The 10,169-nt window shown below is 38.5% G+C and overlaps 1 protein-coding gene across 4 annotated transcripts in view; it reads right to left on the bottom strand.

Annotated features, from left to right (window-relative positions):
- Window positions 1–5,615, bottom strand: part of spopla (speckle type BTB/POZ protein like a) — a 16,353-nt gene extending 10,738 nt beyond the window's left edge. The window contains exons 1-5 of one of the 4 annotated variants that reach the window (XM_061692597.1): window positions 5,531–5,615; window positions 3,982–4,063; window positions 1,208–1,321; window positions 964–1,085; window positions 83–234 (exon numbers count right to left, since the gene is read on the bottom strand). In XM_061692597.1, the coding sequence (XP_061548581.1) occupies window positions 83–234; window positions 964–1,085; window positions 1,208–1,285 (352 nt within the window). In that variant the 5' untranslated portion in view covers window positions 1,286–1,321; window positions 3,982–4,063; window positions 5,531–5,615. Of the gene's footprint in view, window positions 1–82; window positions 235–963; window positions 1,086–1,207; window positions 1,322–3,981; window positions 4,064–4,892; window positions 5,057–5,077; window positions 5,253–5,490 lie in introns of those variants that run through there. The other 3 variants (XM_061692596.1, XM_061692594.1, XM_061692595.1) reach the window with 3 other exon arrangements.
- Between the last annotated feature and the right edge of the window lie 4,554 nt (window positions 5,616–10,169).

Below are 10,169 nucleotides of genomic sequence, written 5' to 3' on the forward strand. Positions count from 1 at the left end.
CTTTTATGACAATACCACTTTAAAATGTTTCCAAGTTGCAATAGAACATGTGCGTGATGATGTGTTGGGCGCTCGCACTTACCCATTGCTTTTGTCTCCTCTCGCTTAGCATTCAACAAGGAAAACTTGAATTTTGCTCTGACTTCACTTTTTGGACAACTAACAAGAAGTAAATATAATGACAGATAATCTTTGCTTTCATCATCAAGTCCCTTTGGATTGACTCGCAGACACCTGTCACATAAACAGAAGCCCATCAGTAAAGTTAGAAAAGGAGTCACGCGCTTTAAGCTGCTGTTGTCAAAACAATTTTATGTCAAGCCTTCAGGGAAGAGCCTCTCGCTTATGACAGACTGACACCAATTACCACGCAGGTACTAAAGACATGCAGACGATTTATGATGACATCTGTTTGCTACGTTTTTAGCAAATGTAAAATATACAGAGTATACGAATTACAACTGCGTTCACACTATTGAACATTATGTATGTAAAATATTTATACTGTTAGAATATTACAAATGTGTGTTTAGGGATACACTGAAAAGAAAAAAAGAACACCAGGGGAGTAAAGTTGTAAGATTACGAGCATAAATGCAGACCTGCATTATGCTGAGGACTATTGAGGGCCTGGTCAGGTTGAATTTCAGGACAGGTTACACTACCAATTAAAAGGTTTTGGCATCTCAACACCATAATTTTAATGTAATAACGTTTGTGGCTGTCCAATCATCTACTCAGAAGTGCTTTTATCAAATATTTAGTAATGTCTGATTAATATACTGTACAGCAGACATAGTTGCTGGTCTTCGACAAATGTTTCATTGAATTTCATTTTTACAGTAGATTCACATTCTTTTTTCTTTTGTAAATTATGACTGTTTTCATAACAGTGTGTACCACTTTTTTCCATTTGCTTTAGTGATATTGTTTACATGTAATTAGCAAAAATGAGTCACTGACCACTTCATTTTGTCATTAGGGCCAGAGGAGAAGGTTGAGCTCTTCAGCACCTCTCCCATTTCTTCTCTGCAAAAACTAAAGTTGTTTATGGTCCACATGTAGGAAAACTTGACAACCTTGACCTTGGAGCCAAAAGAAAAAACACGACAAGTGTTAGTCTACGTTACAATACGTTACAAGCTATCGGAAAGTGATGATCCGGCTTTCTTAGAGAGAAAATGAGTAACGTGTTGATTGCTCAAACCTGTGTGTAACACCAGCTCTCTGCCACAGGTCCACTTGACATCTCCCCAGGAGGAGGGGGCGTGGGAACCCGTGACATCACCACTTTGGAGGTAGCACTCTCGCCTTTAAAGCACTAGGCAGTGAAAAAAGAAAACTTTTTTTTTTAATTTGGGGCAGGAACTGAATTTCACATCACAAAAAAACAAAGTACTATCTTAGGTGAGTGCATAAACAGACATTCAAAGATCAAAACCTTGTAGGCTGGCTGCTGACACACTTATATTGAGCAGCTTGGTTCTAAGTGTGATAGAAGCAGCCTGCCAACAAACTGCTAGTGAGACTTTTATGAAAGAAGTATTCACACGAACAGGCGGACATTTTCTATCAACATTCTCTATTAACGAAGACATCTTGTTGCTGTCTTTCACAAGTTTCCACTTGTTTGATGAACACAACACATGCCTGCTTGCCAGAAATCAAACGTTTTGTAAATAAAAAACTTTGGACACAATGCTGAGACTTTCAGTGACAAATGAGGCGTAATATTTTAATAATGCAAGTCATATCTTCACACTGCTTTAGAGTGATTATTTTTAATATGAGATTACCTTGTACTACTTCCTTAACCTTTACATATACAGTGGACCCTCGCTATTCGCAGGGGATAGGGACCGGGTCGGATCATGAATAGCTAAAATCCACACATAATTGAATTTTTTTTAAATCGTCCAAAATTATTGTATAAGCAGGGCTACACCACGAATGAGAGTTGTCAGGGTTGGTTCACCAACCCAAAAAAAAGAAAAAGAAAAACAAGAACAAAAAAATTTGAAAAAAAAGAAAAGAAAATTACTTTTAAACAAAAATCAGCAGATAGGTGAATCCACGGGTCCAAACCATGCGTATCCGGGGGTTCACTGTATTCCACGATTTAAACTCATGTATCCTTTCCAAAAGAATGAGTGTCAAGAGTCAACCTATTGCAAAGCTGGGTGATATAAAATCTCCTATTTCACAAAATATGATTTCTGATTTTAATTTTCCCCTCTTTGCTTAGACATAACACATGTCAATGTATTCAAATTATTATTTTTCCTTCCTGGGATTTAATTCTCATGATACCAAACAAGTTCTGAAAGTTTTCACCCCGAGCATTAACTTCCACCGAATTAATATAAATAAATATTTATTTATTTAATAATGATGTGAAAACAAGCACTTCCTCTTAAAAAAATTTGCTTTTGTCAAAACAAATGCAAAATATGAATTAACATTTTAAATGCTCAATATTTAACATCATAAAATGATCAAACTGCCTGGCTCCGCTGGTCCAAGTCAACCAATAATGTCACACTCCCACCACTTACCCATACTGGCCCCCTCCCCTGGTATATTATCCATTTTCCCAGCCGCTTCTCCTCACTAGGGTCGCGGGCGTGATGGAGCCTATCGCAGCTATCATCGGGCAGGAGGCAGGGTACACCCTGAACTGGTTGCAGGCCAATCGCAGGGCATACTAAATAAAAAGAATTGTACGAGACTTTACACCGATTTTATCGGGCTGATCGGTATCGGCCAATAATTAGCATTTTATGGCGATCGGCTGATCGGGTTTAATGTCATAATTCGCCGAGACATTTACTCCACGTCGCCATCGTGCACAGTATATTTGAATCCAAAAGCTAGTTTATTTTTAGCCTTGTCGCGCGTCTTTTGACGTAATATTGGCAATATCTGACGGCCAATAAAGTTATTTAAAAAAATTAATAAAAACAACATGTCGGCGGTGTGGAACTAGGCAACACCTCTGAGACAGACAACACTTAATGCCCGGATCAGACTACAAGACAAATTTTCTCTTTCACGATTGCACTATGTCAGACTACTGCAATAAAATCTTGTATTCCGATACCACTGCATCCCATTTTTTACGATCATTGGGCTTTATCTTGTCAACTCAAATGCGACCAGATACACTTGTTACTGTGGCGACGACAACAAGAGTGGATCGCGCCGACTATATTATAAGAACAAAATGGGGGAAAACGTGTGTTGGTGGTCACCGGTGCTCAGGACAGGAGAGGACGTTCGTTTAAGGCTTGCTTGAGGTATGTTCACGTACTTTTAATACGATACGGCTCGCAAGCAGGCAACAAAAACGTTATGTAGCCTAGCAAGCTAGTGGTACCACGAACGGCTTCGACGTAAACATGCCGCCATTCTGTCAAATCATGCTCTAAAGTTTCGGTTTGGGTGAGGTAATTTAATTAAAAATAAAGTAATTTAATTACAGTAAGTTAGCACCAATTATTTATGTCATGTAATGTTGGTTTGACCTGACCGATTAGAATACATGAGCTGACTAGAGCAGTGATTTCCAACCTTTATGGAGCCAAGGAACATATTTTACAATTGAAAAATGTCACGGCACACCAACAAACAAAAATGTCACAAAAAGTGGATACATTAATTACTGTATTTACTTTCTGCCCTCTAATAGAAGACCATTCATTTGTGATGTATGTCACTATGCCTCACTGGCATAAATAGAGGTACAAAGATACATTAGTTATTGTAAATATAATTTTTTGAGCAATTAAGTACACAAGTACATACAGTAAATGAACAATGTCATTTATATAGACACATTCCTCCATCTTGTGATCGGATCGGTGATCGTTTTTTTAAACTCGCTGATCGGTCCCAAAAATCCTGATCGTGTAAAGCCTAGATTGTACAGTGTAGCAACAACAGCGATGCAGTCAATTTTACAAACGTGAATTAAACGCTTACCTCTTAGCAGTTTTAAGTATTTCAAAGGTGGTATGTCTAGTATGTCACAGGATATTTCATGGCCCCATCTTCATGTCCCAGCCTACAAGGAAGACAGAGAACTTGGAAATTGCTTACCGACTCTAATTAAGAGCAATTATAGACATTTTACATCACGCCTACATGTGCCAGTACTAGTTTCCCTAATCAATTATAAAAGGAACTACCTTCTGAAAAATAAATGTTATGAAACCAGTCGTAAGCATGAATTTATGTAGTGGAGGCTGTGAATAGCTTGCATAATTGATGTATCATTTGTTTGTATTTGAATGCTGAACTTAGTGGTTGACAAGTTAAAAACACTGATCTGGACAGGTTAAGACAAGCGCAGTTTAGTTTCTATCTTGATGTTTTTTGCCTTTCAAACAGCAATGATGCTATTGGGACTGACATTTAGATAATATGTATTGAATAAAGACATTTTCCTAGCTAGAACAACCCAAACTCAATTAGATGTTCAATATATTGGATGATCAACAGCTCTCTTCTTCTTTTTTTTTTTTTACATCAGTTAAGTGAAAGTACATCAGGTGTCAACATCGTTTTCAATCAATTTGTTCGCACGTATTTACTAGCACTAACGCCCTAAAAACACGACAGTTTATTTCGAAACAAAGTTATTTCCGTGAACTAATATAGAGACGAGCAAGTCTATCAACAGGGGACTTCGTACTTAATCCAAACTAGCATTTAAATTATCACTCGCAAGGCTTATGTTGGATTCTCGTTAGCTTTAGACCGCAAATGCGGCTAACAACAATCGGCTAGCTTGTCACAAACATTAACTACACATTTGTCTTCACGTGAACACCGATATCGTTGCCACACAGCAAACCGACAAAGAAATCCGATATAAAATCCAGTAATGTTACCTTTTCCATAGTGCAAAACAAAGGGCCTATGGAGCTCTTTTGACAGAATGCTAGCCGAGCGAGCTAACGTAAGCCCCTCACGTTTGCTGCTGGTGGGAAAACAACGTCTGCTAACTAGCAGCTAGCCCAAGCTAACATGTACATCGACTGCCAAAAAAGTTGGAAAATACATCGTGACGGCGTACCTTTCAATTTCATACTTCCGTATGTATCGAGTAAGGTATGCCGCTTAGTGTCACAAGCGCTCCTGTCACCCTCCGTCACTTTGGACTCTTTTTCGGGTAGACTCTTCACAAGCTTTCTTTGTCTAATTTATATGTGAGCTAGCTTACTGTGTTTCTTGCTGATCTGGTTGGTAGCTTAGCAGGCTAGGCAGTGTTTCTACTACGCATGCGCGATTTTACAGCCTGTCAAACATAACGATATACGAGTAACAATTATATTTCTTAAATATTTTTAATCGTAATTCATATTCAACAAAAAAAATTAAAAAATTGTCCACCCTTCACTATACATATATATATATTTTTACATTAAAACGCATTTAAGAACAAACGTGGGGGCGAGCTCATTACGGCAGCACAAACTATTTACTTACAAAAGCATCAAAAGCATCGCATGTGCCTTCGGTTCCATACCTCGTGGAGCTTGTGAGAGTACTGATGTGAGTTTCTTTCCAGGTTGTCCCTTTCAGCGCACTCGTCGTCCACATCGTCACCAAAGGTTTACCTCACGTCAAATCCTAATAGGACTACAAAGACCGTGTACATAACCCTCGGAAAAGTTCTTGACATATGGCATCAGGTACAGACAAACTCCTACCGATTAACCCACACTTTATACACTAATAATTGTTCAATTCAATTGCTAGTGTTTTCTTGAAATGACTGGTTCATGGCTACAAAATATCTCCAGATTATTAACATGTAATAAAGACATGGTCTCTCTATGAGAAAGTCACCTGTTTAATGACCAACTGTATCTAAACCCCATAAATCATTTTGAGGCCAATGTTTTTTGCAAACCAGATCATATCTCACTTCAGCCAGACCATGCAAATAAACACGGCAGGAGGCTCTTTATCACTCATGTATGCATGTATGACACAAATCATAGGTGCAGAATATGCATATTACCGTGCATATTTATCATCTCAATTGAGTTTAACCCCTGAGACCCATGGACAGTTTCCAGAATGTATGGTGATCTTTAAGGGACAAAAAATGCAGACATTTGGGAAACTCAAGTTAGGGCATGAGGGTTGACTCGTTACAAATAATTCTGGTTAATTAAAAAAAATATATTTAATTTATTTTTAGACCTGTGTGACAGCTAAGAATGTAAAACAAAAGATGAGATGTGTGAGGTACATCACCTTCTTATTACAACTTTGTCATTGGTTATTAAATTCAACACAGTATTTAAGTGGCGGCGGTGCATTTCTGACTTTGGTCTTCAGTGGAGACTTCAGTGACCTAATCCACCTCTTAATGCCACCACAACACATCACAATTTTACAAAATATTAATTTAAAAAATCATAACTATGCGTGGCATTACAAAGAGAAACAGACATTTTGCATACCACCATTATTAAAGAAAGAAACATAGTTAACTGTTTATCTTTTAATACATCACCTCCAAACAACTCAAGCCTCTACACTCTAATATTTAACAATCAATATTTATCTAATAATTAACTACAAAAATGTGAAATAAAATACATCTTACTCAACAGAGATGCTGGTTATTTAATGACAAAATCCATCCTCCTTTCATTGCTCTTGAGAGCTAGATAGCTGTCATTGTGTAGTGCAGTTGTGTTTTGTGTAGTCAGCGCTCACTAGTTGAAACTAAACTACAACTCCACAACAACCCTCTTGCCCTGTCATAATTGCTCACTGTTGGTTGAAGTATAGTCAGTATTGAGTCGATTTTATTATATTACAACACTGGTCTGATTGTGCCAATGTGATGATTGAGCTAACTATGTCAAAGACTGGACATGTGCTGGGTGATGATTGGGGTAGGGAGGCGTAAATTGTTTGACTCGCCTCGGGCTATGGCAACCCACGCTATACCCACTGATGAGGAGTACGGTTTAAAAAGACAAATAGTACACTTCCTATGAGCAAGACAGGGTCCGCAAATGCTGGATCAACCCCACTCGAGTGGCATTCTGCAACTTGACGTACTTCAAAAGGCTGAGTGGCCAACCAGTAATTGGAAGGTTATCAGTTTATTAGCCATTGGCCACGTGTCCTTGATTGCTCTGGATAAGATGATTGCCAACAATTTTTTAATGTGTTTTTAATAAGGAATATGGCACTGTATAGTATTTACTTCATATAACATATTGTGATAATTACATAAAATGTAAAGATTTAACAGTTTGATTAATTAACAGATTACTTGAATGCACCTCCTCCTGGTGTGTGCACCTTGGTCATCGGGCTGCAGTATAATCCAGTCATGAAGACACAAACAAAGAAGACTTTTACAACTGACTCAGTAAGATACAGTAATAGTCGTCGTTTTTCACAGAGGGTAAACAAAGTATGCCTGCAAGTAATCTTATATTATCTGTCTACATGCATTGCTGCACCATTTTTGTTCAGGTCACGGTTGCTTGAAGTGTTATATAACTTTGTCACGTAGATGCTATTTGTTAGCCCGTCTATGCCGTTTCTCATTATGTGTTAGCATCAAGCTAGTGAACTTTAAAGCAAAGTTATGTGTTTGTTATAAATCCACAAAGTGTAATTCTTTGTTTTATGTTCAGTTTGTCAGTAAGCTTTAACTGATCTTAAACTTAAAGCTTTAACAGCTTTAAGTTTGTTCACTAAATCTGCTACTTATGTTTGTGTCATGTTATCAGATAAATATTGAATTTTAACTGCTTCATATGATTTTATTGTGGCACATGTTCCCACTTGGGATGTCATGGCGGTATTATACATTGTACCTCTTAGAAAACATACTACCCGTCATGGTAGTAATGTAATACCTGTTGTTTTTGTCTGATGTGCATTCACACCTGTCGTCACAGTTTCCACTTGTACTCAGTTTTCCGTGTCAGACTCTTTGAATAAGAGTGGGGCTGGACAGTCTAATATTCATTCTGGGTGCTTGCCTCTCCTTTGTTCTCGCTGTGATTAAGACCCCATACCTGAGAATACTGGGTGAGTACTATGATCTTATTGTCCACTCACATGAACATGTCTTTTATGAATTGTCAAGGTTTTGGATCTTGTTTTACTCTTGACTTTCGATTGAACTATAGACTCGAGTTGAATGTGTAAGCATGTGAAGGGGTTGGTTCATCATCTTTATACACTATTGCATGCATTCACTTTTGTATGAAACGTGTAAAGAAAATTCTTGATGTATTACTTTGTGTGACAGAACTGTAGTTAATTCTCCGCCAGCCTTCACATTGTCTTTCTGTGGGCCTCTGATGTTTCTCGTCTATAGCAAACAAAAAGCGGCTTGGGTTAAGCCATTCACTGAGACAAGACTGTATAATGGCTCTCTGTAGGCCTGTGATAACTATAATTCCCCTTCAGATGGATGGACAGTGTTCTGTAGAATGAGTGATAAGGGCTCCTATGCTCCAATCAGTTTACATTCATATGTGTCCGCCGTGAATGTTTGCACAGTAATGAAGATAAACCCTCCAAAACTGTGAAAAACAGTTTGATCTTGGTTACATATATTGCAAATTTTGATATGGAAGTTCCTATCAGGTATCATATGATTCATTGACCTGTCTTGAAGTCGAGAGGCTGGAAGATAAGACCACCAGAAAAGAAGATATAGGGATGCTTATCAGGGATTTGAATCTCTTTAATTTAAGAGCAAGGAGATTTTACTGCATATGTCAGCAGGCAAAGTGCAGGAAGGATCAAGATAGTATTTTTGAATGCTTCGAGTATAAAATTGGCATCTGTGATGTACAGGTACGCACCTGGCATTTCCATTTTACATGTGACTGTATTTTTTTATATTTGATCCTGGAGGGAATAACACTGACCACAGTGGTGACATGGAATCTATCCATCCATCCATTTTCTGAGCCGCTTCTCCTCACTAGGGTTGCGGGCGTGCTGGAGCCTCTCCCAGCTATCATCCGGCAGGAGGCGGGGTACACCCTGAACTGGTTGCCAGCCAATCGCGGGGCACATACAAACAAACAACCATTCGCACTCACATTCACACCTACGGGCAATTTAGAGTTTCCAATTCATGCATGTTTTTGGGATGTGGGAGGAAACCGGAGTGCCCGGAGAAAACCAACGCAGGCACGGGGAGAACATGCAAACTCCACACAGCCGGGACCGGGGATTGAACCCCGGTCCTCAGAACTGTGAGGCTTGACGCTCTAACCAGTCGCTCACCGTGCCGTCTATTTTAGTCTAATTAGAGGAGCTTCAAATACTATTAATGTTCTTTCTGGCAAGAATTCAATGGAGTCGTTGATGCAGACAGATAGAGACAGAAGTTATAAGCTCGGAGAAAAAGGCCACAGTGACAAGATGAGCCCCGCTGACCTTATCAGATCTTGGTCATCGTGAGGTTGAGAGCAAAAGTGAGTGAGACAATATAGTTTTACTCCTTCTCTCCTGGGTTTAGGAAATGAACGCATAACATTCAACAAAGAAGTCATCTGAAAAGATTCCAATTACACTAAATCTAATCTGGATCTAAGTAATAAAATATATGATAATGACCAAATATGAAAAGCAGATGTATTTTAAAGAAACCATTACAGACAGGATGAAGGTTTTTCGAATGCATGGCTATACTTTATAGCTGACTTGATGTGACATGTTTTATTTCATTGGAAGGAAGGACCAGCAATACCAATTCGTACCTCAGTTAATCCATGTTATGAATGCCTGTCAACCACGAGTTCAAAAATAAATCTCTATAGCCATAATCACAGTGCATGGCAGCTTGTTCTGTGCTTTTATTGTATTCTGGTCTATAGAAGCTGTCATTTCCACTGCTATGACTGCTGAAGTTGGCCACAAAGACAGGATTTAAAAACATGTGATTTGCTGTACCTTTTTTCCTGACCTGAGTGGATGACGTATTTCCCCCCAAAAATTGTATAGTCAAAATAAAACAAGTTTTTGTTTGACATTTGTTTTGGTGGAAGCAAACTCTAAGTCAGGAAATTCTCTCCACCAGTCGGTGAAATTTTCATCTAAGAGCAGCAGGTACCTTGATTGCCAAGACTTGTGAAATAAAACAACAGAGAAAAGATAATTATTTA

Source organism: Phycodurus eques, chromosome 12 (assembly GCF_024500275.1).
Source record: "Phycodurus eques isolate BA_2022a chromosome 12, UOR_Pequ_1.1, whole genome shotgun sequence".
Classification (NCBI taxonomy): domain Eukaryota; kingdom Metazoa; phylum Chordata; class Actinopteri; order Syngnathiformes; family Syngnathidae; genus Phycodurus; species Phycodurus eques.